This window comes from Chenopodium album, chromosome 8, assembly GCF_948465745.1.
Source record: "Chenopodium album chromosome 8, dcCheAlbu1.1, whole genome shotgun sequence".
Classification (NCBI taxonomy): Eukaryota; Viridiplantae; Streptophyta; class Magnoliopsida; order Caryophyllales; family Amaranthaceae; genus Chenopodium; species Chenopodium album.
In genome coordinates this window covers 64,858,378-64,878,595 of record NC_137841.1, presented here as the reverse complement: position 1 = coordinate 64,878,595, position 20,218 = coordinate 64,858,378, and the positions used below count along the sequence as shown (strand labels likewise).

Sequence of the window (20,218 nt, the reverse complement as noted above, 5' to 3'; positions counted from 1 at the left end):
TGCTTAATTGTGCTCCCTCCTTAATTCTTAGATTATGTTGCTAATTTTTTTTTTTGAATTTCATGCAAGTTGACATGTGGTCCCAATAATTGCAATTAAGATAGCCAAGGCTCTTAATAAACATGCTAATTAATGTGGTCTATAATGACAAGGGTGTACAAGTATGGCTATTGGACGTCGTCTCAAGCACCAAAATGTCTTCAATATGGGACAGTGTATAACCGTATATAGTAGTGTTCCCTTCCCTACCATTGTCAAATATATGGTTTGAGTGTATTAAACCCTATATTAATTGAGGTCTATATATAACCAAAAAAAAAAAGATAAACGCGTTTTGTCAAGATTATTGTTCTCTATGTTTTTGTTTGAAATGCATAATTTTGATGGTCAAATTGGCAAAAATACAACTTTAGTCATTAATATAGTTAAATTGTCGATTAGTAAAAAAGAAATCAAGTAACCTTTATTTTGAAACATGAGTTCCTTTAAAATATATATTTTTCTTACTACTCCATTTGTTCCCTTTTGTTTGCGTCAAATGACTTATAAAACTCTTACATAAAATTAAATGGGCCCATGGTGCAAATAAAAAGGAACAGAAGGAGTATATTTCCTTTAATTTCCTACACCATTTATCCATTGTCATGTCATCTAACCTAACTTTGATCTTTTGTGACCAATTTTTTTTTTTGTTACATTTCTCCCACAAGAATTTATTAAAGTGACTAATGTGACATTGCCACCTCAAAAGATACAAAAAGACACATTATTTATATAAAACACCAAATAAAAGTATGATATCGATTTGGTTTTGAAATGTTATAATAAAATTTAGTTAATATTTATATAAAACATGATGTTATTTTCATTCATTTTCATTCATAACTAAACAATTTTAAAATTTGTCGTTTGTGTCTTTCTTTGTACAATAATTGTAACCTAGTGATCAACCATTTATGAATTAGCTAAAAGTTAATAGTGAAAACATCAAAGAAAAACCATTGCTATATCTTCAACCCTTTAAGGAAATGGAGAACTTGCAATTTACACATTGTAGAGAATCAACAATCTTAGTGCAAGACATAAACTACTCTAACTAAAGCATACTAAAATTCCTAACAATAATTAACCTCTAAGGTTTGTACCTTGAGGTTTAGAGGTGATTGAAACTATTGGATCGGATCGAGCTCCAAGCTATCGGATCGAGCTCCGAGCTCTACATGATTTACATAGTTCGGACAATACACTCCCCTAATCAATTGTACATGAACATTTTCTTTCATGCATCCTTACACTAAGCAACTCCATTGCCTTTCTCCCAACTCTCGAGTTCCTTCTCATCACTTTGTAACACTTCTATATGTTGCTTTACTTTGTACTGATGTTTCATGGCGAAAATTAGAAAAACAACGAAGTCTATGGCCACCAACCCGGCGAGTAGCCAGTAGAAATCATTCAACCTTCCCTTATTCAAGTTGCTCTTCAACCATGTCTCATGTGATGTTTCATCTACTATCGAAACCAGCAAGCTGCTCACAAAAAATCCCATTGCAAGTGTGCTCAGGAAGAACCCTGCATTCATAAAACAGACAGTTTAGAATTTCGATATTAAGCTGTAGTAGTAGGCAAATTTCTCTATGAAAAATACAGCTTCTGATACTTACCAGTGCTCATAGATTTCATCTTTTCAGGGGCCTCCCTAATGAAGAACTCGAGCTGGCCAACATAAGCGAATCCCTCCCCTGCACCAACAAATAAGTACTGAGGGACAAGCCAGAACGCGCTGATTTTAATTCCCTGATGTGCTTTCTGTTTCCTGTGTATCTCAACGATGGCAGCAGCAATCATCGCTAGCATAGCAGACACAAGACCAATCCCAACCCTTTGAAGGCTCGTGAGGCCTTGAGAATTGTGTGTGAGTCTCCTGGCAATGGGGACGAATACCCTTTCGTTCAAGGAGGTAAAGAGGAGGATTGAAATGAAGAGGAATACAGAGAAAGAGCCTGCAGGAACGTCAAAGGATCCTACTTTTCGGTCCATGAAAGTTGCTTGCTCAATTGTGAATGTAGTCATCTGAGAATAGACTGTCCAGAAGAGAATACAGGTAGACCAAATGGGGAACAATTTAAGCACCAATTTCACCTCTTCAACTTCAGTCATTGTTGAGACTATCCATGGATTGTACCTGTTTTCGTCCTTTGCAGCAAAATCGTCTATGATGGCCGCTTTGTCAAGACATCTGCAGGTTCAAAATTTCACAAACTTAGTCTTCATATAATCATATTTAAGCTTAAATACTTTCTAATCCAACACAAATTTTCTAACAGATTTGAAGAGTTTTAATAATTATCAATTAAGTCTGAAAATTAGCTTATTTTAGTCATATTCAGGTTGATTAGGATAAATTTAAATTTGAATCAAACTGGGTTCTCCGATCTTGATTATGGTCATATTCTTTTAAGTCGGCTCAGTTTTGCTAAATCAAATTAGTTGTCAAAATTAATCGCACAGTTGTCTGAAGGATATTCTTTTGTGTTTATTTTTCTCTCGATCCCCGCACTCCATTACTTTTTCTCTCATCAACCTCACACATCCTCTTATTTTCTATCCATCTACTGCACTCAATTTTCGAGTACATACGAAATACAAAGCAATACAGGACAGAAAAAATAGATTTGGAATCCCAGTACAATGATTGAATTGATTTGGTATAACAAATACCAGACTGCATTAATTGATTGTTATCATGCAAAGTTGTAATTCCAAAGATTAGCCAATAATTATGCATAATAGGGTCCTCCAACACCCCACACTGGAAGAAAGGCCAATTATTGTAAGTATTATATAAGAATATCCAAAAAGTTTATAATTTAAAGACAAAAAAGAAACATGCAAAGCAATTAAATAAAGGACCCCATTAAAAGATATTTCTGGATTTCCCTTATTTTATGTAGAAAAAGGAAAAAAAATGTGTCAAAAGGAAGATGTTTACCTGAACAAAGGACTGTAAGAGATCTTGGCAGTCTGAAACCCATTCAGAAAGCTGGGATGAGAGGGATGAGGAAGCTTCCTCTTTTTAAAGGCCAGGAAAAGCACCCTCCAGACAACTGTCAGGGGACTTCCCTGAGGAGACTTGTACCGATACAACCGTGTTCCGGCCAGTAAAACAAGGACCCCAACCATCATGGTTGCAGCTGAAATGCCATAACCCCACCCTCTTCCTACATCATCTTGAACATAAACAAGGACAGTAACAGCAAACAGTGAGCCTATGCTGATGCAGAAGTAGAACCTGTTGAAGAAGAATATCATGGCCTTTTCTTCTTTTGGGTCTGATGGATCAAATTGGTCAGTACCAAAGCCTGAGACATTGGACTTTATGCCCCCTCCACCTAGAGCAAGGATGTAAAGAGCGGCATAGAGCATGGCTAATTGCTTGCCATTGGCTTGAATGCAGTCGCTATCTGGTGCCCCTATGTTGCTGCATGGAGGGGGTCTCATGCTTGGAAGTGAGGTTGCCAATGTTAAGAGTGACACTCCCTAGTTTATACATAAAAGATTATATGAAACAAGTCAATACTTCACATTACATAACAGGAAAAAAAAATGTTTTTAGTCTCGACGAGAAATAAAACAGGAGGAAAAAGCACCTAGACTTTGTAAATTCACAATCAGAAAATAAAATCACAATCAGTCCTTTAAGAGCTCATTGACTTTGAAGATTCTTAAATACACCTGGTTATAACATATACCTAAAGATAGGGATACCCAAGAATCTAATTGATGATTATAATACATTGATAAATGAATCCAGTTTAGATACGCCTAATATTCTATTTCTAGAAGCTATGTCATGCACAAAAAATATGCTTTGTTAGTGACATACTTTGTGCTGGAACACAAATATAAAATAAGCTTATTCGGTTATTCTAAACTAGATTTGTAAGCTCTGAAGCTGAAACTCACCACAGCTGCTATGGATGCAAAGATAGCAACAGTCAAGTACCGCCCTAGCTTAGCATCAGCGACAAATCCTCCAAACAAGCCTAGAAGATTGAGAGTTCCCATGAAGTTGGTCACTATAGTAGCTGATTTTGATGAGGTAAGATGCAGAGATCCAACCAAGTACGTGACCAAATTCATCGAAATCCCCATAACACATACTCTTTCAGCAAATTCAGTCCCTACAATAACAAGAAAAAACTTGTCAAAAATCTGCTGTCACAAATAAAAAGAAAAGATAGGGAAGAATGCAGCTCAAAACTGCATGTATACCAACCTAAAATGAGGCCAGCAGCAAGCCACCCTCCAGTACGAGTTGTATCTGCTGGATTTCCATTAAAGTCTACTACAGCTTCACTATCATCACCATGTTTGTCGTAATCTCCGACCAAAACCTGCAGTAACCAATGCAGAAATATATCAGGTGGAAAGTCGAAAACACAAACATAGAAAACAGTTAAAAAAAAAAAATCATGTAGCATTACCATGATATCACACTTGCAGAGCTTAAGCCTCAAAGAGCACTGCTGAAACTCGAAAGATACTGCTACTTGGTAATGAGAAATGAGAGAATATATGAACCAATAGAGAATGTGGGAGCAAGAGAGATAATGAATCAAAGAGAGTTATATAATACAGCAGGTAAGCAACTTTGTCCTGGATTCAGTTGCAGTAAAGACAGCAAACATATGAATGGGCAAATGAATTATTGAACGGTGGCCCGAAAAGCCAAATAAAAAACAAATTACTGTAACTTTGGAAGTACAGCTTAAAATTAGTAAACCACACAAACTTTCAGTGGTGAAGAGTCTTAAGAGCTTGTTTATCATAGCATGTTCATGTGGCTCTTATAGTTTTATAGGGTGCATGAATGAACCCACAGCAGAAAAAGACATTTTATTTGTCAGTTGCTTATCTTTAAGATTATCATGAATTTCTTAGCATATAGCGTCATAATTAAGGGAGGTTAGTGATTCACACTTCCTTTCATTTGGACAATATCAAAACGCTTTTGAACAACTGGAGATACAGCATCAAAAAAGAGATGATGACTGGAAATATCCAAATTGCGTAAAACTTTTTACTTTAAATTTCATTTGAGGCAGTAACGCGTTCGCGACGCGTGGCAATGTATGTATAGACTCAGTATTAACGGTAGACAATAATAACTAACAAAACAACAAAATGACAATCATATGAGGAAAATTATTGAGGACACTTTAGATTAATGAAATCAAAATCCTGAACAGGAAAGGAATAGCCTCCATTTTTCTCTCTTTTCTCTCTCTTATGACTCATGGAAGGCAGGTGATGTATTTGTGACCTAAACTAACTATAGTTACAAGACCAAGTACCAAACCCCCTTTTTCTTTTGAGATAATGGTACCTGGATGGACCCTTGAAACCCAACAACTCCACTCCCCTCAATCAGGCATTGCCATTACATGAATTCATCCCCACTGCTAAAAGATCCCATCATGTCGCTGTCATCGTCGTCTTCATCGCCTTCTGATAAGATTTCCAGAATCCCGCCCCCTACATCGTAACCGCCACCATCAACCAAGAAGTCACCGTCATCTTCATCATCGTCATCGATGTCAGACCCGCTATCATCGTTGCTCATATCATCACCGTCACTATCACCATCCCCGTCAAGATCTGGGCCCAATATGGGATCTAGATCCACGTCATCTTCATCATCATCATCATCGTCGTCGTCCTCCTCACTTTCAACATCATCAGGATCGGAGTCGTCATCAGGAGGTCTTCGGCGACCAATCTCGTAAACCCTAGCAGACGAGAACATCTCATCCTGGTCATCCATAGTGACCAGCCCAACAAATGAATCTGTTGGCTCGGCTGCAAAATCCAGAACAGCACGGTCCACAGGGATTGTGGCTATATCAAAGTAGCTGACAGCATCCAATGTGCGGAATGCAGAAAACAGTGGGTGTTTGCAACGACGAGTGTTGACAGATGACATTATGTCGTCGAGATTCCTCCTTAAAATGGCATAAATGACATCTCCGCTACTGTTAAATGTGATAACAGTTTGGTCAAGAGAAGGCACACTTCTAAGAAGCCTGAACTTTCGGAGATCCCAAACTTCTGAGTTTATAATAACCTGAAACAACAAATGAACTTAGTCATGGGATGAACATAAATCACAACAAAAGGAAGAGCAGCTTGAATATCAGAAAATTACAGAAACTTTGGTGTATGCCACAAAACCTGGACAATATAGCTTAACTCCAAACACCCCAATTAAACAGAAAGCAAAATCAGGAGCAATTCTAAAATAACAGCATGGAATAATAAACAAATTCAAACAAGACAAGGATGGTCAAAAACTGGTAAAAGACCTATTAGAAACTCTTTGGAGAAGTATAAAAAATTGAAACAAGATTATGTTATAGCATAATAATTCACCTCATTTCCTGCAGGATGAAAGCCACCGCCACCATAATCTGTAAGGTGGTCAAATCGATGCACTGGACCAGAAGCCCGTCGATCCCACAAGACTCCATTCCAAAGCAACCTTGTATCATCAGGACTAAAGTGCACAATAGAGTATGCATGACCTCGACCAGAAGGACCAGAAGAGGTATCTGAGAGTTTCTGATCCAACCGGTGGGTTGCCACATCATACAAGAGAATCTCTCGTTGAGATGCTTCAGTTGGTAAGGCTGCAAAACAAGAACCAGTGTTGCCAAACCTAGCGGCTTTACATCCATCAAATGTTTGGATAGGCCCGCCTGATATTGAAGATGCATCCCACAGCTTAACATCAAGGGAGCTGGAAGACAGCACTAGATTAGTTGCATTAGATTGATACGACTGAACAAGTATCAAAGGAGTCTGATGGCTGGTACAAGTTTCTAAAATGTTATTACTATTGGTGTCGAAAATTTTGAGCTCTCCAGAATGACTCCCAGCAGCAATCTGGGAAGAGTCGCCAAGAAACGTCATGCATGTCAAAAGGGCAGCAGCATCATCCCTACAAGTTCGCCATGGCCTAAACCGGCTGTACACAAATTGACGATCCTTTCTACTACCATGGATGCCACCATACATACTTCTGAATTCACGAGTAGAAAGACGTGCAGTCACATTAGAAGGAGCATCAAGACTTCGTCTAGGTTCAGGGCAAACATGAGGGTGTAAGAGAGAAAGGGGAGGTAAAGTAGTTATGGGAGCAGGACACTGGCGATGTTGATGCTTCAAGTACTGAACAACAATGGAGTCTAAGGTCAGCCTTTCAGAGTTGGCAGGTTGTAAGTCAGCTGAAAGCCCTGGGTTGGGAGCAAAAGGAGTTTCATTGTACTGACCATCCTCAATATTATCAATTTGGCCTGCTAAAGGCGTTTGTCTCCCATAAAAGTCCTTGAAACTTGGATTTGGGGTAACGGAACCAGAAAGGTCATTTAATAGACTCCCTCTGCGGACACCATTAGGAGTTTGGAATACAGGAGACTTTAATCCATGCTCACTGGCATTCAATCGTTTTGCAGATGAGGCTGCTGCAGCCTCCTTTAGCTCTGTAAGCTTCCTTTTCATAGGCAGCACTATTGGAGATTTCATATGAGTATCGCCATCGGCCGTCATATCTGAAGTTGGTTCAGAATTTTCTGGAAGAGTAGCAGGTCCCAGAGCCCTTCTTGAAAAACTGTGTGATTTGCTTATCAAAGGTGTTTGGAGCTCAGTAGATGAAGGTCTACCCTTTGATCGAGCACTGAAGCTAGATGAGAAAAAAAGAGGCTTCTTCTTTGAAGAGACAGCCGAATCACATTTCAAGGGGAGTTCCTCATTCTGAGCCAGCAATTTTAACTTGTTTAGAAATCCACCGGGAGCTCGACCAGATGGCCACTGAATCTGTATAGAAGGCATCTCTTGCACAGAAGCATGGTGAGCAAGAGATGACGGTGCAGACAAGGATGGCAGAGGCGTCAACTGTGCCTCTTTCATCAGTGTAGCAGCACTAGAGGTTAAACCACAAGCCTGTAAATGTTCATGCATAAGCAGCAAGAGTTCCCTGAAAATAAAATACAAATAAACAAAAAAATAAATAAATTAGAACACACAAGTACAAGAGACAAAATTAGGATCAGAATCACAAACACAGGGTACCTTGAATGGTATGTGATAGGGGTAGCAGCAGCAATAGCAGCTCTCTCAATACGCCTCAGTGTTGGGGTAGCAGCATCAGTAGCAGCTAAAGTGCTAGCACGGCCTGAATTTGTCACAATCTGTGGATCAAGAGAAAAACATAATATCAAATCTAAATAGGTATACAATCAAAACTCTGGTTAACATTTTATAAAAATATACATGCCATGTTTGGTAAATGGCTTTTTGGTTAGCTTTTGGCTTTTGGCTTTTTTATGTGGTCAAACAGCCAAAAAACGTGTTTGGTAATTGGCTTTTTAGTCAGCGAAAAAGCTGGCTTTTAAGCCAAAATGAAAAAGCTGCTTTGAGTAACTTTTTTTGTTGGCTTTTGGCTTGTTGGCTCACAAATTATCAAATAAACAGTCAACAACCAACAATTAATTTACCAAACACTTTTATAAACAGCCGGCTTAAACAGCCAATTTCAAAAGTCATTATAAACAGCCAAACATTCCAGCTGGTCAAACAAGCCAAGTGAATCAGCCAACCGCCAACAGCCATTTGCCAAACAAGGCCACAAGCATGGCTAACACCAAATTCACAGCCGGAAGTATGTAAAGAACACTTAGCCTAGCTGTCTAGGTGAGCACTTAAGGCAAATTCTTGGTGCAAACTAGATAATTTGGAACTTAACCACGCAAATCGTCAAGTTTCCTTCCAGTGTAAAATAAAATAAATAAATACATAAAAGACACACAAACACACAGTGAATGGATCGATTGGCAAGAGTCCTTGTTTGACGATGTACCAGGTTTATACCTCAAGAACACCCAATGAATTTTTCCCTTTACCCCAAATGTACTCGTATTTCACAACCTAGAGCTACCTTTGTACAGCACAATCTGAATCTGCAAGCTAAGGAAAGATAAATCAGCCACGAGTGCTGTCAACTATTTATTTTCAGCTAATGTCCGTTTTAGGCTACTAGGCTACAGAACTTGATCAAGGTGACAAAGTTACAGTATGCAATCACTATAGTGTTATCCAACAAAGATTTGCACGCTGAAGCCATAGATACCATTTACCCAGAGGCTTAGACCAATGACTAACTTGTTTGATTTGCCTTAACATGTTGACTGTTAGTCCAAATATTAGTATGGAAATTCAAAGCTCCACCAAGGCATATTTGATCCTCCCAACCTTACCCACTAGTGCTTTGCAAGTCACGGATCACTAGGCTTCCCAAACCTCACAAGTGCAAGAATGGAATATGGTTGGTTGCCTGATAAGAACAAAATTCTCACGGAAATCTTCTTAAGCCAACATTTTTATGCTTCATGTATTACTAGAATTAGTTCCAAGCAAAGGGTCACAAAATTCTTGATTTTAAACTCAAAAGAATCTCTATCCCCAAACACCATTGTACTGAAACACCTTATTGGTTGGGGAGCATTGGAGAGGGAAAAAAACTTAACATGTTAGATTACCTTTTGAGATCTAAAATATCAATGTATCTTATCTTACTATACTTTATAATAGACATGCATCAAATGTTTTCATATTTTGTTAGGATTAGATTCTCTTATATTTTGGTTTGTGTTTACTGTAGGAAGGCTTCTGCTATTTAAGTAGTATATCCCAATTTTTTGGTTGCACATTTATAATGCCACAGTGTAGTACTATAGTGTTTAACACCAATATTTTTTTAATTTTTCCAGCCACCTCTCTCTATTCTCTTCTACAATTTGATTGTTCCAAAACTCTGCATCAATTATTAGTCTCATTTTTTGAACAATTAAGTTATGCTTCTCTTGCCTGGACTACTTCGAACAGGCCAACTCACAAGTTAACTTACCAAACTAAGCTCATGGATACAAGATGCAACTGACTAGAAAAAAAACAGACCCAACATGCAAATGCATCAAAGAATGCATCTAAAATACTCCAAAGGTAAACATTGAAGTCCTAAATAAGCTATGATATAAAAATAGTAATATTGTGCATAAGAAATTCAGAGGTGTAGTATCAAATTCAGTCAAGAAGGCGCTAAATCTAACAAGAAAATGGAGGAGTTGAGAGAAACAGATAAAGACAACATATGCAAATGCAAGTACATCTCTAACCATCACATACCGCAATTAGCTCAATAGCTGCCTGTGTAAGCTCTGTTTGCCACCGGTTTTGCTCAGTTCCAGGGTTCTGATTTCCCAAATCTCTGATCACTTCTGACAACTTTTTGCCAACCTATAAATCCAGTTTAAAAGAAGATATGTTTTTGAATCATATGACAATTTATCATATTTTCTGCTTTAAGAAATATACAAATATAAGCTCATCATTCTACTCACATTAATATCCTCTTTATTTAGATTTACAACTTATTTAATTATTGTATTAGTTGAAAGCAAGCGTATTTTCACCCATCTACAAATGAGATGATACTGAACTAGCGGTGCCTTCGACAAAGAATAACCTATATAGAGAAGGTATCTTACCTGAAGCTTTGTCAATATATGTGCAATAGTATCATCCCTGGCTAAGCCAAGCAAGACTCGGCATGCTAGTGCACGCAGACAATCAAGAGTAGCTGGTGGCAATACCACACGGGTTTGAAGGAGTTGCAAAAGAACCTTAATGCCATTATTAGTACGGACAGCCTCTCTTGCTTGGCGATATCCTTGTTCTAACTGAGCAGCAAGGCCGGCACACCCAGCACCAGCACCTAAGGAAATTCTACGATCTCCCACTAATCCAGAGGCTAAGTTTGGAGATGGGCTTTGCATGGTGTTATTAACAGACAAACCCCGATCTGCAGTACTGGGTTCACCGTTTCGCTCCCTTGCTTCACTTTGACTGGAAAGTGCTCGATCAGTGGCATTCCTCTCTGTATTTCTATCTCTGGCCTCTGTAGAAGGATTTACTGAAACAGATTGCTGGTTTTGTGCAAGGAGAGGTGATTTATTACTGATCGATGGTGGAGGACAAACAAGGTTGATCAACACATGTAATGCCTGCTGAATAATCTGAATATCAAAAACACAAAAAATTAGCAAAGCAGGAGTCAAGGCTGCAAGAAACTAATCAGAATATCTCCACTTGTATACTTGGCACAGAACAACAGTGAACTTACATCAGGGTCGATATAGCCAGGCCCACTAGCAGCATCCAAAATAACAGCTATCCCAACACGATCATTGCTTAATGTGGCAGTAGCTATCAATTTCCGGCTATATGGTACCAATGTGACAATATGCAAAATACCCAATGCATATTGAAGCAAGTCGTGAAGATATCGCTCAACAGGTGGAGCCTATATTTATAAAAGTTAGTACTATATTTAAGATTCAAGAGAATCATTCAAATAGGGGAGAAAGATGATCACCTGACATAGCTCCAGCATTGTCACGTGTCCATTACAAGCTAAAAATCTCTCAACTGCTGGCCATCTAGCTCTGACCAAAGCAGGGCCAAGCTTTCGGTCCTTCTGTATCTGGAGAAAAACTGCATCCACAGCCTCATTACTTATATCAAGAGGCTTATAGCCAGCTCTCATGCTTGGAATATTACGAGCTATACTTCGATTGCTTTTGTTAGGACGAACAGTATCCACCAGCAGCAACAGTTGCGCTCTAAAATACTGTCGCAGAGCAACACAAGTGTGGTAAGCTATCTGTTTTTCAGATGACGTAAGTACATCAGCATTTGATCGATCATTTCTAAGTGCTCCTGGGGCAGAAGCCCCCAAGGTCCCTGAATTAACTCCCGATCTTACAGAAGCAGCATCACGCAGAAGGCCAAGTGATTTCTGCAGACCATCCTGTGCATCAAAAACATCAAGGACAGCTCTGAACACAAATGCAGCAGCGAAGAATAAAGCTGCATTTTTTCGAGCCTGATCCTGCGGGCACTCCAGAAGCTGAAGACCCAGCTCAACCAACTTATAAATTACATCAGAAGGAAGGGCACAAACACGTTCCATGATACCCTAAAACACATATTTCAGATATAATATTTTGATGTCAGATGTTTGGAAATAAAAATAAACTACAGGTACAAACACACATGGAGTTATACTCAATAGGATAAATTACAAAATAGATCCCAAAATATTCACAAGGCAAACCGAATGAAATATCTTACCTGAAGAGACCCAATAGTAAACAAGCAAGAGGAAAGGCCAAAGAAAGTGTGAAGGACTCTTGGTACAGCAAGCAATTTTTGGATGCCACCTCGATCCACAAATACTGCAGCAAATTTTCTGTGAGCAGCTAAAGCACATATCAGCTTCAACACTTCAGGCAAGGAAGAGACTATTTCTGATTCCTTCTTTTCTTTAGAATATCTCTGTAATAACGCGAGGCAAACATCAACCCCCTTCTCATGCAACACAGGCCCTAATACTTCAACATACTCTCCTAAGAGCACAAGACACTGGATGCAAAACTTCTCCCTTTGTTGGGCAAGTGTATCACTATCTGGGATGAAAAATTCTACATCCTCATTCGGTTCCGGCTCAGCAGCTCCATCTTTTGGTAAATCCACACTAACACTTTCAGTATTCCTACAATCAATCAATTACACCATTTAGCATATTTAAAAGAAACCCATAAAACATAATCACAAAACCAATTAATTAATACTGCGACATGTATTGTATGGCATGATTCTAAAATGACAACCTTGAAACTTCAACTGCATTAGCTGCATCAATAACAGTGGATGCGGCTTTTGAAGCTGCCAAAAATGCGGCCTCTTCATCATTTGTAGTTTTGAACTCCTATTAATGTAAAATACAAAGTTAGAAAATGTGTTTTATCTGAAAGACAAAGCTCAAGGAGAGGGGGAATGGTGGTGACTTGGAGAGGGGGAGGGTGTTTGCTTACATCCATTGCAGTACTTTTCACAAGTTCAGCAGCAGCCTCTCCAGCAGCCTTGACAGCTTCTATCGGTGCATTGGCAGCTTTTGCTTCAGCTTCAGCAGCCCTAACAGCTGCTTTTACAAGATCTGAGATGTCCTTGGAGCCAATTCTGCACTCACAGATGCATTCATCAATATCTTCTTTATCCATTGCAATACCTTCAGCAGTTGTCCTACTTGAGCTTTTCTTGTTATCAATTACTCGCTTAGCATCCAAATTTTTAGTTGAACTCCTCTCCCTACCACTACGCAATTGTCCTCCACGGCTTCCTGACCCAGGAGACATAATAGATTGTTCAGGCTCTGTAGTGCTTTCATTACCCCTGGTTTTACTCCTAGATCTCATCCACCCACGATTCACCCTACGCCTAGCTGAATCATCTCTTGCGCTTTCATCATTATCTTCATCATGCAAAGATCTTCCCGGTCCATTTCTTTCCCCAGTTTTCAACCTTCCATCATGCATATCCCGCCCATGCCAACGATCCTCACCGTCAATATCAGCATCATAAAAGTCAATATCTTCAGCCAATCCATCAAGTGGCTCTCCAATAATCCATCGTTCTTCTCCATGCACTGGCCTGTTAAAGCTTCTATCATGATCCCTTTCACTGCCTAGATCAGCTGAACCTCCATCTTCTAGTATCCTAGAATCGTCTAGAGAAGCAGTCTCCATAGGTGGTCGTAATCTGGTACGACTTTCATCTCTACCTCTTCCACCACCTACTGTAGAAACACCTTTATTCTCAGCGACATGACTTGTATCTTTTTGACTACTACTTGTCTCAATCAAGACACGATTACGAAGACAACGCATCAGCTTAGCTGACAAACCAGAAGTTAAGACATCTTCAACAACTTGACTACCACTGCCAATTTGATGGATGAAAATTAGTGAGCAAATTTTAGGGGAAAAAGCACAGTCCAAAACAAGATATTGAATCTCTGACATACCTAGTTAAGCATAATGCAAGAAGTCCTGTAGCATAAGTCTTGCGCATATCAAAATCAGAGCACTTTGTTTCACCAAATTGTCGTTTCCATAAGCCATCATCACCACTGCAACATTTCGCACTGTCATCCAAAACCCAGTTTTTTATGTTTTCTGTAACATCATCTTCAAATACATGGGGGAACTGCACATATATTACAGCTATTTAGTAAGATTAAAATACTCATATGATTCTGCATGATGACAATGTGAGCTAAATCAATCAACAAGTTACCATCCAAGTTAGTGAACAGCTAAGAAGCACCCTCGCAGCAGCAGCCTGGATAGATACTGAATATCTAGACTCTGATAGAAATTTTGATGAGATTAATTCAAAGAATTCATCATTTTCCTGAAGAAGATAACAATTCAGGTAGCTGAGAAAATTTTCAAACAAAATTAAAATCAAATCCATAATGAAATTGTAGATGCTCTGATGAAGGAGAATATTACGAAGTCTAAACTCCTATTGTCCTCTAGCCATTACCCGAATTATATTACCCAAGCGTCCAATACTATGTGAAGCTCGAGTGTGATTGGGGGAGGAATGATCTGCCTCTTCCATATACCTGTATCAATGTGTGTGATAACCAGTTATTCAATGCTATGAGTTCTGAAAATTTTCCACAACTAGAACACAATAAAATGCAGGAAAGCAAGAAAAAAACTAAATGTAGACAGTCTTTATTAATAAAAAAAAATGTAAGTGAACTAGAAAAAAATCAAAGAAATTACTCAGTAGAGCACATTAACAAAATAATATACTACCTCCGGTCCAAATTACTCGCAACTATTTCCTTTTTGGACCGGTCCACATTACTCGTAACTTTCCTATTTCTTTCCTTTTTTAGTAAAATTTTGGGTGGTAATTGACCAATGTACCCTTACTATTTTTTTTCAAACAACCTTATTAAATTACAAATAGCTTAATTAATTAAACCCTCATCCTAGTTAATTTTCTCTCTCCTCCTCCAACCCCATTTTCATGGTGGCTTTGTGGTGTTAAGAGCGGCGGGGTTCGTCGGTAATAATGAAGAGAATGAGTTTTCTCTCTCCTCTCCTTCCTCGTGGTTTAAGATCGGCGGCGTCGTGGGTTTCAAATCGGTTGATTGGGGTTGGTGGTTTCAGTGTTGGTTGTTTCGGTGAGCTGGGTTGTGGTTTCGGTGTCAGTGTGTCGGGTTTGCTGGGTTGGTTGTGTCGGTGTGCTGGGTTGGTGGCCGTGGCTGGGTGTGGTCGTTAGTGGTCATGGTCGGTGGTTTGGTCAATGGTTTGGTGGTCGTGGCTGGGTTGGTGGTCGTGGGATTTTTTTTCAAAATTGGGTTGAATTTTTTTTTTATTACTTGATTAATACTTAAGTGTATATCCTTATCTTTCAATAAACATGCTTAGGAAATTTTGCCTCGGCCTCCGTAAACTACTCCAAAGTTGCGAGTAATTTGGACGGGAGGTAGTACCAAAAATCCCACACCCAGCAGAAGTATGAGGAAAGGAACCACCCCCCTCCCCCCCCCCCCCCCCCCCCACACACACACACAAATTAGAGTGAGAGAGAGAAAACAAGAAACCACAGTAGCTTTTTATACAGCATGTAGCCAAAAATTCCTGACATCCACACAGCAAGCACTAAAGCAGTCGTACAGATCAAAATCAAGGCTTTAAAGTTTAACATGGGAACTAAAGATCAATTTTTCTTCTTGAACCCCCATGCCTCTAATTATCACCGTAAGTACCAGTTGACCATATTTAAGATGATTTTAAAGTTAAAACCATGACAACATAATCAAACATCTCATAATTAGATGTTAAATTGTGTTGTAGTTTAAATTAGGCAGCCAAAAGAACCATTCTAGCACCAAAGTTTCAAGAAAATGAACCACACAAAATTTAAACCCAAGTTCATCTACTTGTGACACAATTAATCCATTATGGTTATGCCTTAACGTAAGAAAGGATGTAAAATGTTTACCCAAGGGGTTTCGAAGAGAGGGAATACTCCTTTTGTTCAACACTAAACCACTTGTAGAGCATAAAAAGAATGCCACACTGTTTTTTGTTGACATTTGGAGCACATTTTCAAAGGGGTGCAACAATAAAGCTAGTATCTGCAATTTTATTGTTCCTCCTCTTCCACCAAGTCATACGATATCCCTGCATCTCTTCTACCTAAAGCATCACAGCCCATTACCTATGATTCGACCAAAACTTTCCTTCCTCATTGTCCTCCTATTCTCATGTGTCACATTCTTCTCTCTCTTAAAAGTGTTAATCAGCATTGTTTCTACTCTTGATCCCATCCTTATTTCCTTTATTTCAACCAATTAACTACTTCCAGACTTCTAGTTCTGACACGACATATAGCATTGTTTATGATTTACCATTACATTAAGGGGGTATTTGGTATAAATATTGTAAATGAAACGGAAAGGATTCAAATAAGTAGGGGAAAGGGTAATAATAAACGTTACCTTTACTATATATTTGGTATCCTAATGGAATGGAAACAATTTGAGTAGATTGTGATTGAGTAAGGAAACGTATTTTGTTTCCACTAGTTTGTTAAGGGTAACAATTTGGGGGATTTTGTTACCCTTAGGAAACGGTATTTAATACTTTTAACACATACCAAACAACTAGAAATGGAAACACTTAATTGAATCCGATTCCTACGTCTAAAATTACTATACCAAACACCCCCTAAAATGGTTTGGGGAATTTGATATGTCATCAAATAAAAATCCCATCCTTCTCTCTCTCTCTCTCTCTCTCTCTCTCTCTCTCTCTCTCTCTCTCTCAAGAAGAAAAGGCATGCACCCTATACCAGTAATTAGTAATCACTGAATTTTTTTATTGGTATATAAGTACATCTTAAACAGGATTAAGTAACAAAGATACTCAAGTAATCAAACCAGTCGTCATGAAATCAATTTCTTTCTTCACAAACCACTCAAAATCCAAATCCAGATGGAATTAGGAGATAAATTAAGAATTCCAACCCAGATAATAATGTGATAAAATCATAAATGCAACATTGGGATATGTTTATTTATTCTATCTTATCCTCCACCATAACAAGTCACCGAACCATAAGGCTCAAACAGTATTTGCAGCAAACAGCCCAAGTATTTATAAAGGGTGAAAACAACTGAAATAACAATTACTTTTTCAAGCAGTTATAGCTCTCATCTTTGGTACATCAATCCAACAGCAAAAAAAAGGAGAAAGATTGCCCGAAGCCTCAAAATTGTATGTAAGAAAAGAATCCCAAGCCGTTTGCAGGCTTTCATTTACCATACAATGAGAAAATTATTTTCTACAAAAGAAGAATTTTTTTTATAATTCAACTAGAATGAAAAAAAGGAGACAAGTAACCTAAATCCCTTTCATTAAACTATGGCTACCTACAAACTCATTATATACTCAAATCTTTACGACGATATAGTCATATAGCAGATGCTAAAATCCCAACAGATTTTACTCCGTAAGAAACAATAATTCTGTTCCTAAGCATTGCCCAGCTAGCCATAAACGGCATCGATTCGATGGCGATCATTGCAACATCACAATAAAACCCAATTGAACCTCAAATACGATAATCCGAAGAGAGATATAATCATTGCAACGTCACAATAAAACCCAGGTGATCCTCAAATACAGCTCACTACAATCATCACCAGCTATATTATATAATATACAGAAAATTTCATCAACTTGATAATTTCACTAATCAACAACCTCAAACAAATTAACCCTTTCTTTATTCATTATTATATAATAATTCACAAACAAATATATAAAATTAAGAATTCCAACTTTCCCACTTCACAGTATCACCTCGGCTCCCCACTTCCAAAATCAACATCAATTATCCAAAAATCCACTAAAATTCATAACAAACAAAATCAAAAACTCAAGCTCAAATTCAAATTCAAAAAATAAAAAAGAAAAAAGAAAAAAAAAACCTGGATTCTTGAGTTTCGAGAAGAGAAGCAAGAGCATGAAGAGCTTTAGGATTAGGGTTATCAGGAGAAGAAGTAATCATTTCCATAAACTTCTGAGCTTTGAGACCTAACCCATCATCCTCCTCATCATCTTCATCATCATCTTCTACATCTTCGCCGGCGCCGGAACCCTCGGGAATCTCCGGCGGCGGTGGAGGTGACGGAGGAGGTTGCGATTGAGATTGCGAAGGAGAAGGAGGTTGTTGTTCTTCCATGGATGACGTAGTCGGTTCCTCCATTAAAGGATAGCTGAGAGAAATACGTTGAGGAGGTGTTTCTCTCTCTTAATTATATAATTTGGTTCGCGTCTATGTTTGTGTGTGTCGCAGGGAAATATGTTTAGGGATGGAGAGAGAGAGATGGGAATTTGGAATGTTCGGGATTAGATTTTCGGGTCGGGTTTTTTGTGTTCGGGTTATAGGACTTTCATTTTTGGCTTAGTTGGTTTTTTCTACTTTTGGAATGTTCTAGGAGTTCTTTTCTCAAAAGTGCACTTGTTTTTTAATTACATTATTAAATATAAAATTATCACAATTTAGGTTTGATTATAAATAAACTATGGCTCCCCCCCCCCCCCAAAAAAAAAAAAACAAATTATGGCTATGTTCGACTACACATGTGTGAAATAGAGCTGAAATTGATAAGTTGCTAACTAAAATAGTTATATGAAACTTAAGAGTTACCTAAAATGTTAATTGTATCACTAAATCGACCAATTATCTAATAGAATGGTAGTACCAACTAGCAATAAACTCATTATAATTGTTGCATATGTCAAGGGGTACAACACACCTTCTCTCAACCAATAAAACATAGAGAAAATATAATTTATTTAGCTTTCATAAAACCAAATGTCTTAAACTTATGATATTATTTGAATAATATTCCATAATATTCCATATTGTGAACCAAATGTCTCAGGGATAAACCATAATATTCCATATCTACAAATCTTAAAGTGGGTTATTGTCCCCTAAACTAACCTTCATTCCCAAAACTTCAACTTGCTTGATCGCTTATTATTCATTCTTAATCAAACTTTTGAAATAATTTTAAAAAAAATATGCATGAGACTCTCATTTCTAAGTTTGACACGACTCTCATTCATTTTTATGCAAATTTTTATGGATGAGAGAAATAGATAGAAAGAAAAAAAGAGGACCCATATGATATGAGAGAGAGAGAGTGAAATTTAATAACTAAAAAAATACTCTCTCCATCTCATAATATAGTTTCTGTTTGTGTTTTTCTACGGTATTTAAGAAATAGGAAGAGAAAGTGGATAAAGTACATTAATAAAAAAAAGGCTTCAAAAAAATAAAGTACATTAATAAAAGTGAAAAGTACAATCGTAGACAAAAGTTAGAGGGAGAAAGTGAAAAAAGTGATAAACTAAGAAGTACATTAATGGTAATTATATACCATCCAAAAATAAAAACAGGAACAATAATTTGGTTCTTCAAAATAACCAAAATAGGAAAACGAAAACTATATTATGGGACGGGAAGAGTATATCTGATCAAAGTCAGTTTTGGCCCAGCCTGAATTTGGGCTTGGGAATGCATTTTTATGTCATTTTAGTCGATTTTTTTTTTAGCCTGGCTTGAAAAATAGGCCGGTCATTTAGGAAGAGTTTTGGCATGTAATGTCAATTTTGGCCCAGCTCGAACTCGACTGGGCCCACACTTTGATCAAGTCTACTAAAAAGAAAAATAATGTATCTAAATTAAACTTCTATTATTAAATCTATATGTACAAAGTGATGCATTTAAAAAAACGAAGTTAAGACTTGTCCACTTCACTTTATATTTGCCGAACTTAAATTGCTTTTATAGAGTTGAAATTATTTTTATTGAACTTATTTTTTTTTCATTGAAATGAAAATTAATTTGATTGGTTTAGAATTATTTTTGTTGAACTGAAATTATTTTTATTGATTTTAATGAAATGAAATTAATTTTAATGAACTTAAATTAATTTTATTAAATTAAACTTATTTTTACTAAACTGAAATTAATGTTATTATACTAAATTTATTTTCACTAAAATGAAATTATTTTTACTGAATATAAAATTGGGAGAAACATGAGAGATTGAGAGAGAATTAATTTGTGTGTGTTATTCCATATAATAGAGGTATATATACATAGAATATAATAAGTAGGGTTTGTTTAGATAACAATAAACCCTAAATCTAGAATA

General features: G+C 37.5%; 2 protein-coding genes across 2 annotated transcripts; both read right to left on the bottom strand.

Annotated features, from left to right (window-relative positions):
* Positions 1 to 987: 987 nt before the first annotated feature.
* LOC145641995 (protein NRT1/ PTR FAMILY 6.4-like) lies at positions 988 to 4,729 on the bottom strand. Its single transcript, XM_081693040.1, has 6 exons — positions 4,488 to 4,729; positions 4,280 to 4,397; positions 3,967 to 4,184; positions 2,993 to 3,540; positions 1,665 to 2,239; positions 988 to 1,572 (listed from the first exon to the last, which is right to left on the bottom strand). Exons 1-6 carry the CDS (start codon positions 4,488 to 4,490, stop codon positions 1,295 to 1,297), a joined length of 1,740 nt encoding a protein of 579 aa, XP_081549166.1. The 5' UTR covers positions 4,491 to 4,729; the 3' UTR covers positions 988 to 1,294.
* Positions 4,730 to 5,199: 470 nt separating this feature from the next.
* On the bottom strand, positions 5,200 to 18,390 carry LOC145641994 (DDB1- and CUL4-associated factor homolog 1-like). Its single transcript, XM_081693039.1, has 14 exons — positions 17,978 to 18,390; positions 14,506 to 14,587; positions 14,254 to 14,370; positions 13,982 to 14,163; positions 12,993 to 13,896; positions 12,789 to 12,886; positions 12,250 to 12,670; positions 11,492 to 12,094; positions 11,240 to 11,419; positions 10,605 to 11,132; positions 10,243 to 10,353; positions 8,131 to 8,249; positions 6,433 to 8,035; positions 5,200 to 6,127 (listed from the first exon to the last, which is right to left on the bottom strand). Exons 1-14 carry the CDS (start codon positions 18,253 to 18,255, stop codon positions 5,444 to 5,446), a joined length of 5,910 nt encoding a protein of 1,969 aa, XP_081549165.1. The 5' UTR covers positions 18,256 to 18,390; the 3' UTR covers positions 5,200 to 5,443.
* Positions 18,391 to 20,218: the final 1,828 nt, after the last annotated feature.

Bases quoted from the DNA above. Each gene is read 5' to 3' on its own strand.
- LOC145641994 (XM_081693039.1), bottom strand. From the start codon at position 18,255: ATGGAGGAACCGACTACGTCATCCATGGAAGAACAACAACCTCCTTCT. The intron at 12,671-12,788 runs GTTGTCATTTTA...GATTGATTGTAG, and splicing joins AATGCAGTTGAAGTTTCAAG to GAATACTGAAAGTGTTAGTG. The intron at 8,250-10,242 runs GTATGTGATGGT...CTTGATCCACAG, and splicing joins CAGCTATTGAGCTAATTGCG to ATTGTGACAAATTCAGGCCG.
- LOC145641995 (XM_081693040.1), bottom strand. The intron at 2,240-2,992 runs GTAAACATCTTC...TTGAACCTGCAG, and splicing joins TCTTACAGTCCTTTGTTCAG to ATGTCTTGACAAAGCGGCCA. The intron at 1,573-1,664 runs GTAAGTATCAGA...TTATGAATGCAG, and splicing joins GATGAAATCTATGAGCACTG to GGTTCTTCCTGAGCACACTT.